Source organism: Notechis scutatus, chromosome 1 (genome assembly GCF_049901735.1).
Source record: "Notechis scutatus isolate UNSWTSFEM ecotype Mainland chromosome 1, rNotScu1.2, whole genome shotgun sequence".
Taxonomy (NCBI): Eukaryota; Metazoa; Chordata; class Lepidosauria; order Squamata; family Elapidae; genus Notechis; species Notechis scutatus.
The window spans coordinates 44,840,776-44,862,691 of NC_142009.1; the positions used below are offsets into that span (position 1 = coordinate 44,840,776).

The 21,916-nt window shown below is 37.2% G+C and overlaps 1 protein-coding gene across 1 annotated transcript in view; it reads left to right on the plus strand.

Moving 5' to 3' along the window:
* The window catches only part of SRBD1 (S1 RNA binding domain 1), a 146,701-nt gene that overhangs the window by 7,624 nt on the left and 117,161 nt on the right, over positions 1-21,916 (plus strand). The window contains exons 5-11 of the mRNA XM_087953112.1: positions 2,103-2,269; positions 3,447-3,564; positions 6,154-6,292; positions 8,588-8,684; positions 10,390-10,525; positions 16,990-17,093; positions 18,575-18,682. Coding sequence (XP_087809238.1) covers positions 2,103-2,269; positions 3,447-3,564; positions 6,154-6,292; positions 8,588-8,684; positions 10,390-10,525; positions 16,990-17,093; positions 18,575-18,682 — 869 coding nt within the window. The remainder of the gene's footprint in view (positions 1-2,102; positions 2,270-3,446; positions 3,565-6,153; positions 6,293-8,587; positions 8,685-10,389; positions 10,526-16,989; positions 17,094-18,574; positions 18,683-21,916) is intronic.

Genomic DNA, 21,916 nt, shown 5'->3' on the forward strand with positions numbered 1-21,916 from the left:
AGATCAATCTTAGTTTGGTATGCTGTAGTAAAAATATATTCCAGCTCCATTTTTATCACATTGAAATGAGAGGCATGTTTCAATTTTCTGAGTGTTTTGGGGAACATACACATTGTCTTTTAATAGCAATAGCACTTAGACTTATATACCGCTTTATGGTGCTTTATAGCCCTCTCTAAGCGGTTTACAGAGTCAGCATATTGCCCCCAACAATTTGGGTCCTCATTTTACCTATTCGGAAGGATGGAAGGCTGAGTCAACCTTGATCCTGGTGAGATTCGATCTGCCAAATTGCAGACATCTGGCTGCAGCAGAAGTAGCTTGCAGTCCTGCATTCTAACCACTGTGCCACCGAGGCTCTTTGGAAAATATTGGGGAAGGAAAGATTTATCACTGTTTACCAGACGAATAAGAGTTCCTTCTATTTCTTTTTTGTCTTGTAATTTAAAAGAAAAAAATACTAATTGTTGTAGTGCAGGGGTATCAAGCTCGCAGTCCGAGGGCCGAATGCATCACGTGTTGGCCAGGCCCATCCCCGGTTTAGCGAAGGGAGGGAAAGTTGAGATATGTTACGTGACAATGCTGTGTCATTGTGATTTTGACATCCCTGTTTCTAGTGGGTGGTGAAACTCTTCATTCAGCATCTCACACATTCCCAAGAGCATGGTAGGCAGCTTGATGCTATGTGCCCCCATTATGTAATAAACATTTTTTCTCAGTTTCTGAAACTGTTTAACTGTATTTGTTAATGTAATTTTTAAAGGAAGCTGCCATTCTAATAAACATCCTCATCAATGATTTTATTTATATCTATGAGGCTTAAATTTCTCTCCCCCTCCTTTTCTCCCCCATTCTAGCAAATATCTGCTTCAGTGGTTTTATTTATTTCTGAGAAGCTTCTAATCCTCTTCCCTTCCTCCCTCCCTCCCAACATTGATTAGTTACAGTAAGCCAAAGTGCTGGGAAAAGAGAAAAGTTAGTGGAAGCTAAATTGTAGAAAGTGTACATGTTGTGGAGCGGCGAAATAACTGAGGCGAACACAGAGCAAACTTCAGCTTTTACTTTATTGTAACAATAAAGGGTTGCCGCGGCTGCCGCGCTAACAAGGCAGCCAGCTGACGGACAACAGCTGATGCCGTTTGACAGCTCCCTTTTATAGCCAGCTGTCAAATGGCATCAGCCAATAGGAATTGTCCATGTTCCCGCTGGAAACACAGACCGGAGTGAAGACTTCAGCTCAGTCTTTTCCGAACGCCACAGTACAGAACTGCTCCTCTGGTAAATGGATGGATGCTTGCACCTGATCACGGGAACTATAAGAGACATTTTGTGGGCATGTTAGGATTCTCAACATTTGGAGTGTGGCTCTCAGTTCAAAAATCTTACTTTTGAAACTGGATTGACAATACCTGTCAACATTTTTTCTATTAGTACCCCAGGAAATGCAATTAAGATACTGTGTTACAGTGCTGGTATTCTACCAGTTTGCCCCAGTTTGACGAAACCGGTAGCTTTGAGAATCATCCGTGAGCGAACCAGTTCACTCCAACGATCAGCTACTGGGCCTGCCCTCCCATCCCAGCTGTATTCTGACCTTTATTTTCTGCTTTTCAAGCTCAGCTGTTTCGTGTGGCACAGTGGATTGCCGCGCGTCAGCTGTTGAAGACATAGGGAGAGTGCAGGATTGCAGGAGGTCAGCAGCAAACCCTCTGCCTGCGCGCAAAGAACACACTCACCGAAATGGTTGTTATACTGGTTGAGTCAACTCTCAGATGAGTAGCAACCACAAGGGTGTTTTTCCCATTCTCTTTTTATGAAGTAACTAATACCTGAGAAAGGGAATATTCAAGTACACTTTTATAATGATGAAGATCCTCCCAATACTATTTCTTAGAATTTTGCCTCCTTTCCACTCTTCAAATTTTCAGGAATGAGAATGAGAATGAGTGAAGTTTGTAAATAAGTATAGTTATTCTTGTATGTTTGCCTTATTAAGTAAATTGCTGTAAGATGATAGCCATAACCATTTCTTCTCCAAGTTTAACATTTTCAGAATCTTTTGAGAGAAAGTCATACTTGGGCCTTTTTACTGTGGGTTGCAGGTTTTGTCACAAAGGACTGATATTGAAGCATGGGTGTGTGCCAATATAATCAAGCTTTTCAATGATGATAATACAATCCCCTTCATTGTTCGGTATCGAAAGGAACTTATCAATAATCTGGAAGCTGATGTGCTGCGTGAGGTGCAACAAGTAATGGAAGAACTACAGTATGTATTAAAGCATTGGGATGGGGGTAGAAAGAGAGAGTAAGCAGTACTTAAGCAATTACTGCAGTATTGTGCGTGTTAACAGAGGAGTTCATGGAGGAAAGCTTACAGATCTCATATCTTGTCTGATGTCCAATCATGGAGAGGCTTCTTTTTAACATTCCTGGATTGATACAAAATATTATGATATAAGCAGCCATCTGCAAACTTTGCAGTTATCAGTGAAAATATTGCCTCTCTATATCAGGGAAGCCAATTGGGGAAAAAAGTTTTGAAATCTCTGCCCCAAGGCTGATTCTAAGTAGAAAATTGTTCATCTACTGGAGATTTTGTAACCACATTTTTTCTCAATGAGTCTTGACAAAGAGATTCAATGAGAAACTGTTGGAAAGGATCACTTTCTTGTTAGGCAGTTGTTAGAGAACTTGACAACCCTTATGCTTTGGCCAACTAGAATAGAGCTCTGCCTTTAAGAAAAAGGTTCAAAGCTTTCTAGCAATTCCGCAATTCTTGGAACAGAAATGTCATCCAATAGTATCTGACAGCAATTCCTTCTCTACTTTCAGTCACTTGCATGGCCAGTATTATCATGAGGGGGGTAAATGCAATAGAAAAAGCAAAACTAGCTTTGATTTTAGTTTTCTTTAAAATTCAAGAAAATGAAAATAAATTTGTTTAAAACTCAATTATATAAATGATCCAAGATTTGGGTATAACGTGAAACTGTGAGTAATTATCAGAATCCAAATCTTCCATTTTCTTCTTTCATACTATACTCAAGAAATGGGCAGTTTTAAAGTATGTGAGACTGTGGACCATCTAATCTTCCCATTCTGACTTTTAATAGCTCTTCATTGTATCTCTTAGGAAAATTTAAATAAAAGGGTACATTTTCATTTAAGTGATTAACTTGAAAACTCTCAGTGAAAACTGATTACTTTAACTGTGTTTCTACAAGAAGAAACTACTCATGCATTGGTTATGATTTTCACTTAAGAAAGTGCCTTTTCTATTGAGCCAACGGAACAGTTTAGTCTGAGAGTCCCTTTGAGCAATATATATATGGAAGGTTTCACAGTGAGGTGATACTGCCTTAGGGATGCAGCAAAGTTAGGAATAGTATTTATATAAATGCTATTGAATACAAATTTTTAATTCTATCTATGCTTGGTTTTAGGACTTTAGCAAAAAAGGTTCATGTCTCAATTCAAAAACTTGAAAAAGAAGGAAAGCTGTCAGAAAGTGTTTTAACTTCATTATTAAACTGTAAAACTTTGGAGGAGCTGGACCATGTGGTTAGTATAATATCTTAATGCAAATTTTCATTTACCTTATTGTGCATTGGATTTATTTCCAAACATTGCTAAACTCTTTTATGGAAATTGTGGCCATAATCTTTTAGAAGCCATTTGATACTAGGTTAGATCATTACTATATTATCTAATAACAGTTCTACACAGTTTAAGATTTTAACTTTTCTCTGCGAGATCTCTTAATGCATCACATTACTGAGCTACTGAAATATGGCTCAATCCTGGTTCATATATGATACAAGCTATTCTCTCAGGCAAGAGAGAGTTGTAAAGGCAAATTACCAAAAGCATAAAAAGGAAGGAAGAGTCAAGACTCATGGTAGTTACTGGAAGTGCAGTAAAATCATAGGGCTTTTAGTATTAATGCCATGTATATTATTTTTACATTATTTGCATCATTATAGCATTATACTAGTGATGAAAAGCATGAAGTTTGATCTGTTGCATGCAAAATTATGTCTCATTAAGCTTTGCTAAATATAGGTTTCAACTGTAGTTATTATTATTATTATTTGTAAAGATGGCTCTTTGAATTTCACCAATGCATTTTTTATTCAAAATCTATTATACCAATTGGAACTAAAATAGATCTGAAATGAAAAAGAAGTAAGGCAATTAAAAGTGTTGTTTGCTAGTCTACAGAGTGAAAATTGAGTTAAGACTGCTTTAGCCTTAGCTGAAATATTTCTCTCCTTTCAGTCAGTATAGCATGTACAGAAATATGAAAATTCTTTGCCTTTGAAGAAGGCATTTGTTCAAAACATTCTCATTGCATAATTGCTTTTAGTTAACAGTTTGAAGCTGGCTTTTATAAGTCATTAGATTTGAAATCCACATTTTTGCTCCCTATGAACTAAGACTGGTATCCTATTCCCCCCCCCCAAAGTGTGGGAAATCTCATAAAACTCAGTGTTATATTTTCATAAGCATATGGAATTATGCTATAAACATGTACTCTAAAAATTAGACTTGAAATATCCTTGGAATTATGAATCATAGGAGAAGATTAAGGGTTATGAATGAATTGCTACCCAGGAAAGATTGTTAGCAATTATTGACCTTTTTCATTAATAAATACTTCCTAAAGGAAGCCTGGGTTTCATTATCAGGATACACTCTTGGTCTACCTTCTTATATAATCCCAACTTTAGAAATAACAGTGGGTTTCAATAGGACTTCAGTAGGGTTTGCCCCTAGCATTGGTGTCTCACACACACACACACAGAGTAGTCACTCTTTATTGAATAAGTGACACTCAGATTCTCACTTTATGCCAAATATAAAATATTTGGGTTAAATACTAGGGTTGGCTGGCTTCATACAGCACACTAAGCTAAGCAAACCAGCTACGTCACAATTTACCATGTGTGAACTAACCTGAGTTAAAAGAAGAATGATGACTATAACAATATTTTTAAATAAAGCAGTTTATTTATAGCATAAGGATAGGCGGGGATGGGATGCTACCGGTTCTGCCTGGCTCTATAGAACCGGTAGCTCTGAAGAGCAGCAGACACTGAACCAGTTCTGTGTTTGCTGCTGTTTGGCCCACCCGCCTGCCCAGGCTCTTACCTGTCCTTTATTTCCTGCTTTTTCAACCTCAGCTGCTTTGCGCGGCACAGCTGAGGTTGAAAAAGCAGGAAAAAAGAGGCTTTTAAAATGTTGTGCACCCACGTGCAACACTTTTCAGCTGTCCGGGTGGCACAGCTTAAGGTTTTTTACACGCGCGCGCAGCAAAACGTAGTCACTGAACCAGTAGTAAACACCGGTTGAATCCCACACCTGGTTATAGATATATTGTATATGGCAGACTTGCTCACTGTGTGGGTCAGGAGGGCTTTGGCTATTTTCACTGGGATGACCAAAACAATGAAGAGGTAAAAATGTAACGATAGATTTAAGTTAAACAAGGTTAAATTCTCATTGAATGTTAGAAAAAAAACTTGAAATGCTGTACAGGTACTATTCAACTTACAACCACAATTGAGCCCAAAATGTATATTGTTAAATGAAAAATTTGTTAAGTGAATTTGTCTCATTTTATGATTTTACTTGCCACATTTGTTAAGCGTATCACTGCAGTTGTTAAATTAGTAACATGATGGTTAAGTGAATCTAGGTTCTTCATTGACTTTGCTTATCAGAACATCACAAAATGACTCCTGAACTCTGCAATCGTCATAAGTATGAGTCAGTTGTCAAGCATCTGAATGTAAATCATGTGGCCATTGGGATGCTGCAATGGTCGTAAGCATGAAAAATGGTCATGTCACTATTTTCAGCGCCGTTGTAACTTCAAACAGTTACTAAATGAACTGTTGTAAGTTGAGGACTACCATATAGGTAATCAATTACCTAGGAGCCCATTGGACCAGTTAATTGATCTCTGATAATGCTGTGATTCTATATACTAGATATCATCACTTTGTTTTCATCCTGTAGACAGAAAAAGCATAAAAATGTGAAAATTTGCGACAATAAAATTACATACATACACATGCATGCATAAACACATACACAATATATGTATAGCCCTTATCGCTTAGACTCATACGATATTATCTATTATAGTATGCACCATATAAAACTGGAAGCAAAGGAACTAAAGCACAAAGAGCTAAACAGTTGGGCTTGGAACAGGCAGCCAACTTGCTCATTGAGAATCCAAAGGAACTCAACTTACTCTTTTACGTCAAGTCCAATGTCGAAGGTAAGAATGTATTTTTTTAGAAGTATTAAGAGTATATAAACAGAAATATTTTACTGAGTAAGAGTGGTTGTTTGAGTATGGTTCTGCAGTTTGGTGGAAACTTGTAGCCAGTGAACACTAGCTCCTTTTGAAAACAGCAAAGGGCTTTGTCTGCAGCAGATCCAACCTTTTTTCTGAATTATCTATTGTCCTGGTTAGAAAGTCTGGAGGCCTGGTGATAATCAATAGAGACAGTACTGGGTAGATTAACTTGGCTTGCGATAATATTCTCTCTATGTCTTTTCTTCAGATGCTTGCTGAATATGAACAGAAACTAATTAAGTGGATTGGAGAACTTTCCCCCCAACCCACCCCAATGCACTGAGGTTCCCTTTGTCATTTTATAATACTGTATACTCTTGGCTCTCTACAGTATGAAAGCTACTTGTTCATGTATAACATTTCCATTCCTCACCAATAATCCTCAGGCTTATTCAGCCATACAAAAGTTTTTAAATATGCTTAATACTCTTGAATAAAATGACTGAGATTTACTTTGACAAAGAAGTTAGTTCCAATAAAGCAACATGTTTTCTAGTAGGCTGGTAAAAAAAAAGCATGTGCTGTTTTCTACACTCCCTAGAGATCTCTAGGGTGAAAAGGCTGAGGTAAATCAAGAATACATAAATGTCTTTGATCCCAAATGAGCCTCAACAACATCAGCTTCCTCCTGATTAGTGAAATATTTAGAAGATAATGAAACTTGCATCCATGTTTTAGTAAGCTGCCAAACATAGATTAAAAGTACAGAAGTTTCAACACATTGTAATATAAATTATAAAAAGATTAGTGACTGTGCTTCAAAAAGATAAAAATGAGGCAAATCTGCACTTAATCAATAAGGAGATGACTGAAGGAGATAGATTTCAGCTCTTTGAGAAAGATCTAGTTAGGCAATAGGCAATGTAAAGATTGCTGGAACTCTCGGCTATTGTTGTAGGGCCAAAAACAGAATCTTGAAAGCTTGACCTGCCCTGTCTTCTACCATATAAAATCAAAGTGGTTTTTAAAATCTTGTTTTCACAGTTGTTTATTGTCTCTTTTTTTCTTGCTAACAGCGCTTGGATAGCTTTGTGTTATCTCTGTTTTCTTCTATAGGACAGGATGGTTTGGGAAAGAGTTGAGGAAAGTGTTTGGGTCTGTAATTCATTCCATAACACCAATCCAAGGTTTTCTTTGCATGCAGGAGGGGAGACTGAATCTAATGGAGCACAGATATGACCTTGGGTTAAAGTATGCAGTGATTACTAATAAAACATTAATTTAGATCAGGGAAACAATAACGCTTTGAGGTAAAATGAGGAAAAGAGTATTATCATAGACAAGACAATCTCTACATCTGCTTTCTCTTAAGCCAGATAGTCCGAGCCTGGGGCTCTGAAGGAGTCATGAACTGTAATAATCATATTATTTATTACTTTCCCCACAGAACAGTTAGCTTGTTAATCTTTTGCCATTAAGATTTTTGTTAATTTTGTTAATACTATTATGATTATAATAAAGTTGATGGGCAAGTATTGTAATTAACTGCTTCTGTCCCCTGAGACAAAGAAAATTAATTGTGAAAGAAATGATATATGTTAAGAGTATAATGTTTACACAATACAGTGTAATTATAGATAAATCTGTAGGGGGCAATCTTAGATAGGGTACTGAACAGTCTTTCCAGTTCATCTTGAACAAGATTTTTCTTTTTGGAAAAAAATGCTAATATTTACTAACATTTTGTTAAAATGAATTCTATAGCTGTGAGGTACTGTTAACTGAACTTTATGATAGTTTTCCACAAGACTTCCTTGTTGATTTTAGCAACAGGAACATTCTTGGTTCACACTTTTTGTATAACTCTCTTAATGGCTTGTCACCAGGCTAGGTCTGGCACTCATCAAAAAGACAACTAGAGGTGTCTATTCCTAGTGTATTTTAATGGGCAGGAAGTAGGTTTGAAGCCATCAGTTGTTGTTACACATAGGCTGACTGTGAAAGGGGAATTATATGGTTGAGTTAGCTGTGAAATGTTTCAGTTCAGGTGCAGCATAGAAGACAAATGTGCAACATTGTTTTTTGTGGCTGGGAAAAGGATGTGAAGTGCCTGGAACATTTAGGCCTGGTGTAAGTAGAAGTGTGACCTTCTCTTGCTTGAGATCAGAACAATTCTTGCTGCATGTGTTGTATAATTTTCATCTTCAGCTGATTTTTGGATTTTGTAAGCTCCCCTTAAAGCTTAAGTACTTAAAACCAAATATTTTCCTTTAGGACTTTCCACCATCGAAGAAGTAAAATCAGGAGTGCAGCATATCCTGGCTGACATGGTTGCTAAAGATAAAGAAACACTGGATTTTATCAGAAATTTGTAAGTGATTTTGTCATAGATGTTAGGAATGTAAGTCACCTAACAGGTATTTGGGTTGGAAATATATAAACCAGGATAGACATTTTAATACTGTATCTTTAAGAAAATGCAAAAACTGTAGTTGGGTGTGGTTTCTCAAATGGCCATAAGATGGAGCCAAAACCTGGGTTGTTTAGTCTTAGTCTCAGAAGAGAGTGTATCTCAGTGAGTCTCTGTTTTCCTTCTGTTGGAGAGTTTTGCCGTTCCTCCATTTTTCCTGTATTGACTGTTATTCCTGGATTTGATGTAAGTCTGATACTGAACTGTTTTTGACACTGGACTTTGTTATTGGATTATCCCTGGACTAAAAACTGACTGATCTTCCCTGTGAATGACTTTGGACTGTGTTTGAACTTTGATTAAACGTTTCTGGAAGTAAAAACCTACATTTACTTTACAGTGTATCTGTGTGCTGTGTGTGTGTATTATTCAAACACTACTCTCAAATACATCTCCCTGTATGCGCTCATTCTCCTAACGGGGAATTACCTCAACAATAGACATATTCTTTTGTTAGAGATTGGTAACATTGCATTTTGCCAGTCCTGTAGATTTGCTGAAAGTCTTTGGTCCTGGGTTGAATATATTATTCCATACGTTCAGACAAAATTTTCTGGGGAAGGAAGACATTTGATATTTGTTGCCAGCTTCCCACAAGGAAATTCAATAGGAAACAGGAAGTCTGAAGTTGTTCCCATTCCCACTGATTTTTTTCATGTCTATGGTCATTCTGTTTATTTAGAAAAGGAAGGAAGGAACAGGAAAAAAGGGATGGAAGAAGTGGACAGGAGCGAGCAAGGAGGGAGGAAGGTTGGTTGGTTTCCAATCTCCCTGCCAGATTCCCACAAGGAAATACAATAGAGAAGTTGGTAGGAAGTCGGAAGTTGCTCCTGCTCCCACTGCTTTTTTCTTGGTGTGGACATTCTGTTTCTCTAGTACTATGAAGCGGTATATAAGTCTAAGTGCTATTGCTATTGATTGCCAGTAGAGTTATTCATCCCTCCAGTCTCAGATCTGATTTTTTTTTTCTTGGAGAGAGTTTAAGCTAAGACAAAAGCAATAAACCACAAGATCACTTAGTACAGGGGACTTTTTCTGGATTGACGACAGTGCTCCGATTATAAGGGCCATTTTCAAAAGTGTCTGTTCCAAAGACTAATATGTAGGATCAGGATGGAAAAAATTAAAATCAATTTCATTCATTTATATCTAATTAAAGTTAAATGTAATAGGCATTAAATATAGCCATGCATTTAATAAATTATCCTGTTACGACATTAAACTTTCTATTTTGATATCAAATGTCTATGTTGATTCTCAATCATCCAGGTCATGGTTGTCCCAAAGATGCTTTTCAAAAGGCAACTGGACTTTCTTGTTTTTTTCTTTGAAAATGTGTCACTGCTCATCTAGAAAATTTCTTCAGTTCTGACTGAATGATCGGGAATGGAAAGATTTATATTTCTTGGCAGTCATTTGGTCATTACAAATTGTTTTTTGGGCTACCAGTTTTTGGAAAGCACATAACCTATTTTTAACTTGGCATTACGAGTGAAATATATCAAATTAATTTTGTAATATGATGAAGTTATTTTTATTAATGTTGCTATCATTCAGATGAAATTCTCTTGACTAAAGGATTTTTTTGTTTGTTTTAAAAATACAGATGTCAAAGAAAATATATTTGCATTCAGTCATCTCTAGCAAAAGTAACTTCTAAAAACGTCAATGAAAAAAATGTGAACAAATTTCATCTGTACCAAAATTTTTCTTGCAACATAAAAAGCATTCATCATCACCAGGTATGTTTGCAAATTGTCTAAAGAAGTACCTCTTAAGTAAGAAAACAAAAAGCTATATTTCTCGTAAGAAATTTGTTATGTGCTATAGTAATTAAAGTGTTGACTACTAGTGGGGAGACCTGGGATTTGGTCCATTCTCAGCCATGGAAGCATAATGAATCACTTTGAGCCAGTCATTCTCTGGCAGCCCAGCCTACTCAAAGAGTTGCTGTCTTATGGGGAAAAGGAAGAAACCTGCGATCCTGAATGAAAGGCAGATATAAATGCAGTAGAGAAAATAAACAATCTAGTTCCTGAACTATTTTCCTGTCGCCTGGGTAGTCTTGTGCATAAAAAAGAAAACATGTTTTGTTTCAAACCGAAAGGAAGCAAATTGTGGCTTAGAAATTTCCCTGTACTCTTCTGGATCGATCCCAGCTGGCCAAACCAATGTTTGGTACATTTGGATTCTTCCAGATTTTAACTGTAACAAATTGTGGAAAGGTCTTAAGGAGTGAGTAGACTTGAGTTGGTATGCCTTGCCCCTCTCTCCTTCCTGCCACCGGCTCTTTGTTCCTGCTAATGCCCTCCTTTCCTGCTTCCTCAGCCTCCATGCATCATTTTTTAAGTCAAGTCTGGTATGTTCATGGAGAAGACTCAAGTGAACTGGTTGGATGTATAATACCTTGTTTGTGGGGGTGGAGGGGGGTAAGCCAGTGGCTATGCTCCGTGATAAACCTTGATTATTTTTTATCGTATTTTATAGAATAAGCCATAGAGGCTCAGTAAGCTATACAAACCACAATGGCTGGGTTCTCATACGATAGTAATGTAAAGATGAATGGAGGGAAACTATTTGGGAGTAGTTTATTGTGCTCTCCTCAGATTGGCCATGTTCCTGTTGTTTTAGATAGAAAGGGATTCATTCCCCTTATTTTGTGATTTACTGCCTTTTGTCTCTTACGCTGCAGTGCAGCCCAGCCATAAGTGCCAGAGATATCGCTCTTTGACAGGAATCAGAAGTAAATGACAAAAAGTAGAAGTAAAGTTCTACTTAGGCCTAGCCATTGGAGTCTGGAACAGCCAATGCCAACCAAGAGGCTCTTGTGGCTTCATGATGAATGGATAAATTGAATCTGTGATTCAAAGAATTTCCAAACTCACTACCTCCTCTCAGTTGAGTTCCTGAACGAGGGATATAAATGGAGGGAGCTGACTTCAAAGAATCTGTGAGAGGGAATTGGGGTTTGGGTAGAAAGATGGATAGAGTGAAGTTCTGCTTTCTTACCCAAGTATATCTTTCTGCAGTCTGAATGAATGGTTTAAAGCAGTCGTCCCCACAAGAAGCGAACCATTACTCTTATCTTCACAAATAGACAAAAGGCTCCACTCTCTAATCTTCAGTTCTCATTATAGATATTGTAAATAAGCTCCTTACAAAAATACTGCCTTGCTATTCTTACAGCACCACAGTAGAATATTTTTAAAAAATAGGAGTTGGCTCTCCTCAAAATGCTCTAAGAAGAATATGCGGATTTGCTGCTGAATTTTAGTTTGAACTCCTATTGTACATATATGTATGACAATGTAGAGTGCATACCTTGTATTCTATTAAGAAGGTGTGGGATCAGAGATATAGTAATCATACTTCCATTCTCCACCTCTAAGATGATCATAAATACCAGTTTCTTTGTTGAGATTTTTGACTGAAGGAGTATAGGTTCTCCAAACCAAGCCCAAATTGTAAACCTCATTGGATTTTACAAATCTGCTGTCTGATCTTTCTCAGCCCCTACATGAGTGGCTCCTAAGATCAACCTGTGCTGTCTAAGGTTTTTGGAAATTGACTTATTTTTCAGTGAGCTACTCGACCATTTTGAAACATATCTAGCCTATGGACATCAAACAAGGAAGGAGAAAATGCAGCTGTGGTTTAAAAGGGGTAAATTTTCCTGTTAAGAGTGGCAATTAGCCAAGTGAAAAGAGTTGCATTAGGCCTTTTCAAAAAAGGGAAATTGTTTTCTCCAGAGATAAAAGTGAGTTTGTACCTTTTATTCTAGGATAATGGCTGAGGAAGGTGGAAACATTGTAGTTTCTCCCTTGGGATTGACTGATAAGAGTTCAGAATGTTTTCTTTGCTCTTCCTGACCATGATTTGAATTATGCCATGAATCCCATACAAAGTTCACAATTGTTTCACTCTTTTCTACATGTGGCCACATGGAATCATATTATTTGGTCTTGCCTCCCTCCCTTCAAGGTTTTATGGAACACCAATAGGGAGGGGGTTACATGGATTTTAGAGGGGACCTCATTCCAAAGAAAGGTACCATAACAGAGAAGGCATGCTCCCTGGTCTTGGTAAATAACACTGTTTCATGAAAGAAACCCAGGACATACCAACTCTGCCAACATGTCCTGGCTTGGCAAAGGCCATAGGAGATAAATAGTCTTTCAAATAACCTGCTTTTATGCCATACAGGGCTTTCATAGGAATATAGGAGGCAGAGGTATTAGGTATATTGACTGCCTTGAGTTCACCAAATATATTTTTTTAAAAGGTTAACAATAATAATAACAATAAAAACATTTGAATCACACTTGGAAGCATACTGGCAGCTACTGCAGCTCATAGAGCAAAAGTGTCTTGTGGGTATATTGAGGCATGCCTATCACTGTCTATGTACTGCATCCTGGACAGGTTGAAGCTTTCTTGAGAGGTTTTCCAGGCCAGTCCCATGTAGAACAAGTTGCTGAGCCTTGAGGTGACTGATTAAAGAAACTCCCAATCCAGGAAGTGGTGCAACTGATGGAGCTGTGCAAAAACCTCTTCGTCCATAGTGTCACCAGCTCATCAAGACACAACATCAAAAGCCTCAGCTAACCAACCTGAAATCGAAAGGTATAATTGGTATCATCCACATACGGATAATACCAAATTCAAGATTGGCAGATGACCTCACCTAGAAGCTTATTGTAGATGTTAAACATGAAATGAGAGAGCATTGAACCTCGCAACATCTCACATAAGGGTCTGGTGCGCATCTCTCCCTTCATACCTGCCAATGCCAACTGGTACCAGCCATAGAAGAAGGATTGGAGCCACATTATTATCCCCCACATTTCCTACTCCTGGAAGAATATCATAGTTCACAGTACTGAAGGCCACTGAAAGATCAAGGAAAACTAGGACGGATGCGTTACTTCTATACTGGCTTCACCAAGGACATTAACAAGTGCAACCAAGGCTATCTCAGTATCGAAATCCATCTGAATTGGGTCTAATAATCTACTTCTTCCAGGATTTCCTGCAACTGCATACTGAACGTCTTCTTAACAACATTCTCCCAAAAGGGAAGTTTAGAGACAGGACAATTGTCTAAAATCTAAAACAGAAGAAAACTTTGCTTTCTTCAAGACTGAAGGCACCAACCTATAGCCAACACTATAGTCACCAACATCTTTAACCTCAACTGCCTTTGAAGAACCAGTTCACAAAGTAATAATGCCTAACCAATAATGAATAACAGTATCAACATGTATCAAAACATGTATCAAAGATCTTTCAAATGTATTGTATCTGCAGCATATAAAGGATGAGAGTGAACCTTTTATAAATATTCTCTGAGGGATTCAAAATAAAATATTTTTCTTGCTGAACAAGTTGGTTTTAAGTCATGCAAAACAGATCTTCTATTCTTTAAAACTGAAACCAAGGCAATAGAAGATATTCCAAATCTGTATTCCAAATGTTATGTTGTTCACATTTATTTTGGATGCTCTTTTTTTTTAAAAAAAAAAAATCTAATAAAACATTGCTAATATTATTTCAGTAGAGGCTTTCTCCAGCAGTCTTAATGTCTCAGATTTCAGAGGCTGGTGATGCCCAGGAATTGCGCCTGATGAACTGTTTTGTTTTAAAATGCAACTTTGATGTCCCTTGAGAGAGGTGTTTTAATTTTCGTCCCTCTTGTCGCAATAGAATAAACCAGGCAACTCTTTGCTTGTGAATGTGCCGCCTTTTCCTCAAACTTGCCCTTTGTTTTGGCAGTCAGGGTACCTGATGTTAAAATATTTCACATGCAATTTTTATTGTTTGCTGTACTGTTCAGTGATATGTCAAGCCTGGTATGTCAACAAGCACCAGAAAAGCTGAAGAATATAAATGGGTGTGATGTCTTCAGGTCACTTTTAGACCATTGTGTTTAACATATGTGACATGTCTGAGTTAGCTGGTGATTGAATTAATGTTCATGATGGACAGGGAATGCTTGCTTGTGACAGGCAGAGGCCTATAGCATCCATCAACGTGTGCAATGACATGGGTATGTCAACTTTTAACAGCTTTTTAATGGTTTTTGCAAGTCTAATGTATTAAAAATGCATGGTTTTGTTAACATTTAGGCGCACATGGACAGCAAGTGTACACAGCAATCATCTGCTTTCTCTCTCCTGACAGTTTAAATGCATGTTTGTTTTATTTAATGGAAATCTTCCATCAAGTGAATCAGAAAGTGAACATAGAGAGCAACCTTATACAATTTTACACATTCTAAATGTTTTGGACAGCAGTTTTCATTATCACCAGTCAGCATGGCCATTGGAATGATGTTAGTTGTAGTCTGACATATCTGGAGGATACTGGTTAGGGAATACATGTAGAATAGTGGTTAGCTTGCTGAACAAAGTCTAGACAGGGTTTTTTTTTCAGAGCAAGCAGTACGTTGTGACAGTTACACTATCTCAGCTGGAACCAACAATTTATAATTGTTCCAGGGAAAATGGAAAAAAATCTTGACATAATTAGTAAAAATAACTACTACATTTTAGTTCAGTCATACTACAGTTTAGAAATTTCTTTGAACATGCAGTGTTGTAGAGGATATCACGTGCAAAATTTAAGAAGAAAATTAATGATAAATTCTTTAACAGCTAAATATCTGGGAAAGAACCAAAATATGTTTAAAGAAACACTGTACAGCTTTTTGGAATATGACTGATCTTGCTTGCTCAAGTATCTGTCAAACATGAGATATGAATATTTGAATATTAAGACTAGAAAACTATAAAAGAAAAATTCATATTGAAGTCAATGAATGCACAACTTAGAGATTTCTTCTTCTTTTAATTGTGTGATTGAGTCTCCTCCTGCTGCAAATCCTGTTAGGTGGGAATGAACCCTCAGTAGATATTCCCAGGTATCTGGTTAGGATGGATAAAACTATGTGCAAAAGGCAATCTCACAGATACCAAGATCCTGAGTCAGCACCATAATTTGCACTCAGAAACAGTTAATCAGTGTAGCTACTGCAACAAAGATGTAATGTGGCAATATCACAACTTCCCTGTGAGCATGTTGAGCCATTGAATTTTGGACAACTGAAATCAACAAGGATAACAAATTACCACAATATAACTGGCAAGGGAAAAGGTGACTGTATCACAACATCCTAGTCCAGATAATTAACAGGTGCATCAGCCACGGCTATTGTTGCAATTTTGCCTGCTCTTTGAGCAGAAGGTAAGAATCTCAGAAAATTGTGAGCCTGATCTTTCTGGAAAAGCACAAATCCATTTAGGAGTAAAGTTGGTTCAATCCTGGAATTGGTAGATTTCTGAATTAAAATCGCCATTCTGTTTTGCTTGGGTTGAGTCTTTTTTGGCCCACTCAGATTCTGACAATCTCCAGACACTGAATGAGGACTTCTCATTAACTTTAGGGTGAAGTTAAACAGCATCTTGACATTTAACCCAAACCAACAAATGACTTCTTCCAACAGACTTCTGACGTTTACTGACAGAAGAAAAGTTCAAGCCCCGAGTCACCCCATAAAAGAGTCCTTGTTGGCATTTCCTCTTATACCCTGAAAAGTTGCTAGTGGACTTGTCACTCAAAATGGTACCTCCAATTCCTAATCTTCACAAGGAGTCCAGAACAATACCATGGTTGATAGTATCAAAGGTTGCTTAGAGTTCTAGGAGGAAATGTTTCTTCTTTCCCTCCAAGTTCCATCATAGGTGATCCATGAGAATGACCAATACAGTTTCCATGCTATGCTCAAAACCAGACAGCCACAGATGCAAATGTTCCATATTTTTCAAAGGTGTAATTTCAATTTCTTCCATAGTTACAGTCCCCTAAATGGAGAGGTTGGAGATTGGAGGACAATTATCTAGTTCCCTTGAATCAAGGATTAACAGTTGCATGGATATATGTCCATGTGAAGCCTGAAATCTAAGCATCACAGATTTTATTCCAGGAAAAGCTGGATTCTGCCATTTATACATATTATAAAATTTCAGCTATATAGTTTATCTTTATTTGTCAAAGTTTTATTTGCAATTTTGTTGTGGGAGAAATGATAGAATTTGGAATTAAGAAAAATTGGTTGGGTGATAATTTAAATCTTTTGGCTATCAATCTATTAATGTAGATCTCTATCTCTATGTGTCATAAATTTTTGCTGTTCATATTTGGGTTTTAGATTCTTGCTATTAACCGAGGAGAGAATCTGAAAATCTTGAAAGTAAAGGTCAACGTTCCTGATGGAGTAAAGAATGAATTTTCTAGGTGGTGTGTAAATGAAAGGTTTGTATAAGTATGTCTGTGTCAATGTTCTGTTGTTCTCATTAATGAATCATACCAAATGCATGCATTTTTAAAAATTTCATCTGAATTTGAGTTTTTCAAGATGAGGATAGGCAAGTGTATTTTGGCTATCTGTATGGTAAGGGTTTTGGCTTCCCACATGGAATAGGGAGTTGTCCATCATTAATTCGAGGCTGTGTACACGTAGTCCTCAATGTACGAGTGTAATTGAGCCTGAATTTACAGTTGTAACTTCTTATGGTTGTAAATCAAGGCATCATGTGGTCAGACCTGATTTTTTTGGTGGGGGGAATTTTGGGGGCAGTCATTAAGCAAATGCTGCAATCATTAAGCGAATGTAGCAGTTGTTAAGTGAATATATCAGTTATCAAATTTCCCCAATGGACATTTTTTTGGCCAGAAGCCAAATGTAAACACCAGAAATTGGCAACAAAATATCACAAATTGCAATTGTGACTGTGGGACACTGCAAAGGGCTGTAAAAATGACTTGGTTGCCAAGCACTCAAGATATGATCATGTGATTATGGGGGCAAGATACAAATTTTCTGTGTACGTTTTCTAACCTACTTGAGTCTAGTACCAAATATTAAAGTGCAAAGAATTAGATACCTTTTGTAGATCACATGGATGTTCTGAAAACATTTCAGAATTTCAAATTATGAGGTTTAATTTTGTAAATGCTGTGGTATACAGTTTAGGCTGTAAACTCATAGATTTGTCTTTTTTAATGGAAGAAGTTCCACTAATTGCGTAGGGGTTTTGAGTCATATGTTGCTTATTCTTAAATTATTTATTAGGTCTTCTGTGAATATTTACATATCTTAGTTCTTGAATCACTGACATTTGTGTGTGATATATCATTAACAGACAAATTATTTCTCCCACTCTTGGTTTACTATTTATGTATGTTTTTTGTTTTTCAAGGTAGACTTTTGGGCCAGTGAGAAATAAATGTAAAACAATTATTTTTCAAATGTAGTAAACTATTTTCTAATGAATGCTTGAATTAGCAGAAATTAGAACTAGAACTCATGGCCACATTCATGTTTAATACTAAAAGTGTGCTATCTCAATATCAAATGAGGAAGAAGAGTATTATTAGGGCTGATAATAGAATAGGGATAGGGACAGGGGTAGTGATAGGGGTAAAAGAGAGCCTCAATTATACCCATAGAGAGGTTGGTTGAGGTTTGAAGTGGCAACTGCTAGCTCACAAATAATCTTGTATTATATCAGCAGGAGTTACTTGGATTGATTTTGGATTTGTAATCTAAGAAAAGTCTTAGCAATTCTATGGGAATTCATGATTGACAGTTGTCATGGACATTATGAGGAAAAGCATTTCTTGAGTTTACTTAGTGGATTTACCTATTTACCTATTGTTATTGCTATTTTTGACATGGTTTGATTTAAAAGATTGACAGAGTGATTACAGTTTAAAAAAATTCTGATTTACAGATGGAGACCAAAGGCCTTTGCCAACCCTGAATTAATGGAACTACTGCGCTATTCAATAGAAGATTCGTATAAACGTCTTATTTATCCCCTGCTCTGCAGAGAATTCAGGTAAAGCAATGTATCTTCATTATTAAAAGTTAAACTTAGTAAAACTTAGTACTCCTTAATAATCAGACTACAAACCTAGCAAATCTAGCATCCTATTTTTCACAGGGGCTAAACCAAATGTTTATGAAATACTCATAAGCAGGAAATAAGATATAGGAGCCCTCTCTTGTCTCCCAAAAATGATGTTCAGGAATACTGCTCTTGGGAATTTCTAGATGGCCATCTTGGCTATGAGCTTTGGATAACCATATATGGATTTCTCTAATTTTAAAATAATTGAAGCTGAATAGTTTTGACTGAAATATATATGCATTCTCACTAAAAAATGACAACCCCGTGCATTACTGGTGGTCCCTGCAACCATGCAAAGGTGTATTGTCTGTTTGACTTTAACTTAGGAGACTTGACCTTAGAGGCTGAGAGATAACCAAACCAAAGTTCCATATGTCTGTTGATCAACCATTTAATCTAGATTTTGCTATAATACTGTATTCTCACAAATAGTCAATTGATATATGTTATACTTACCCAAGTTTATCCAGACACTCAAAGTTACATGTTAATGTCCACTAAAATCCATAGGATTTATTTTCAAGAAGGTTGATCTGGGACTGAGATAGCAGAAGGATTTTTGACACATGTTTTTCCAGAAACAGTTTCATATCTTTCCTACTTCTTCAGACACTAAGAATTCCAAGCATTGGCAAGTTGGAGACATTTTTTTCTTGGTAGTGCAAAGGATAAAGAGGAAAGTGGAAATGGAAAATGCATTTTAAATTTGGGAAAAGTTGACAGTTCCATATCCATTAAAAACATATTGCTTATGTTTTTAATGATCATGCCATACTGTGTATTTTTTCTCCTCTGCTATCATTGAGTAAGATTGTTCTAACAGTTTAATGGTCTTGATGCAGACTGCTGAGCTACTAAAATTGTTTTGATTATATCCATTTCACAATCGCTGTTTCAGTAGTGCTCTCCATCATGTCGATCTAATCCCATTTGTCATACTTCTTTTAAGAGAAGTGGGGAGACTAATTGCTCCTGCTATAAATATCTCTGTGTCTGTCATTTTTCATTCTTAGATTAACAATCTAATTGGCATAATATTGGGCTCAACTTTGCTATGTAATGACTATGGAGTAGGAAGCCATTCTGTTTTGTCAGTGACAATATAATGGCTTCTTTTACTAGCTGAAATTGCAATTTTTGATATTGTAAGATTAAATTGTGATTTCAGGTTCAAACATGTAATTTCCATAATTTGAATATATATATATAAATATTCAAATATATATATATATATATATATATAACCTAGCTAAACACCTAGCAAAAGAGCTACAGCCCCATGCTGAAACAGCAGCTTCTCATGTAAAAACTCATACCACTTCTTGGAAATGATCAAAGATCTACACGTGGAGCAAGAAGATCTGCTTGTAAGTTTTGACGTGGTTTCACTATTCACTCAAGTCCCGATAAAAGAGACCCTTGAAATCATCAAAATAAATACCAACCAGCTAAACACCTCATGGAACTAACAGAACACTGCTTAACCAACACATATTTCATATACAAAGGACAAAGATACAAACAAATAGAAGGAGCTCCCATGGGATCACCACTGTCACCTGTCATTGCAAACCTGTTCATGGAAGAATTAATCCAGAGCCCTGGCCAATGCCACCCTCAAACCCAAACTATGGTTAAGATACATCGATGACACATTCGTGATTTGGCCCCATGGACAAGAAAACCTAAACAATTTCCTAACACACCTAAACAGCGCACACCCCAAAATCAAGTTCACCATGGAAACAGAAACAAACAACAACTACCATTCCTAGATGTACTAATCTACAAAAAAAACAGATGGCACACTAGGACACACCATATACCAGAAGAAAACCCACACCAACCGCTACTCTCAACGCCTAATCCCACCACCACCCAGCACAGATAAACTCCGTGGCTAAAACACTAATTACCAGAACCAAACGCCTGGCAGACAAGACACACATTAAGACTGAACTATGCACCCTGACTAAAGTACTGACAGCCAACGGCTTCCACAAAAGCAAAATCACCAGCTTGATCCACAAAAACACACTGAAACATAATAGAGACCCAGAAGATGAACAGACCTATGGAACAGCTGTCCTGCCCTACATAAGAGGTACTACAGACAAAATTAGTAAGGTACTACACAGACATCACATCAGGACTGCCTTCAAAACAGACAGAAAAATAGCAGCCATCCTTAGCAACCCCAAAGATAAAATTGACCTGGAAAACCAAGGCATATACGAAGTCCCCTGCATCATGCCCGGCCACATACATTGGACAGACCAATAGAAGAATAAGCACCCGCCTGGATGAACACAAAAATGCAGTCAAAAATCTGGAACACACTTCCTCACTAGTCCAACACATGGAAGCCACAGGTCATAGCATCAACTTCAATGGCACCAAACCCTGGCCACTATAGAAAACCCTAATCACAGAATCATCAGAGAAGCCATAGAGATTGAAAAAGACCAGAAAGCATGAACAGAAGAGATGATTCCACCAGGCTGTCAATCATTTGGAAGCCTGCACTCACAAACAAAAAAATCTCCACACCACAAGCCAGGCAAACACCTGGGCACAAACAGATCCCCCTGATACCTCCAGCTCAAACACACCCCCAACCAGGCACCCAGATGAAACCCAGCTTCCTAACTAATGATAGCGCCATTTACCCGGCCAAGCTGCACTAAAGGCCTCCATTAAAGCAACACAATGCTGCCAGCCAATCAAGATACAAAAAGAGCCAAAAACAGACAGAAGATATTAGAGACACCAATCAAGCAGAACACAGCAAACTCCGAGACCAATAAACACAGACCAAGACTCCCAACCAATCAGGATGAAGAAAAACCATTCTGGCACAGCAATAGGCTGCCCCAAATTCAAATCTGAAACTACTGTAAAAGTCTGACTCACAGACGGACACAATACAGAAGCCTGATGATGGCAGATGAGATTCTGCTGAAACGTTGCTACAACTTTAAAAGAACTACAATGACGTGGGAAAATACCCAACTAACCGAACACCATATATATATATATATATATATATATATATTCAAAATGCAATTTGAGTCAAGTTCAAGAATCAAATGTCTCTCATATGAATATGTCCAGGTGTATTTGTTTATGAAATAAACTAAAAGAAGTTAGAGAAAATGGCCA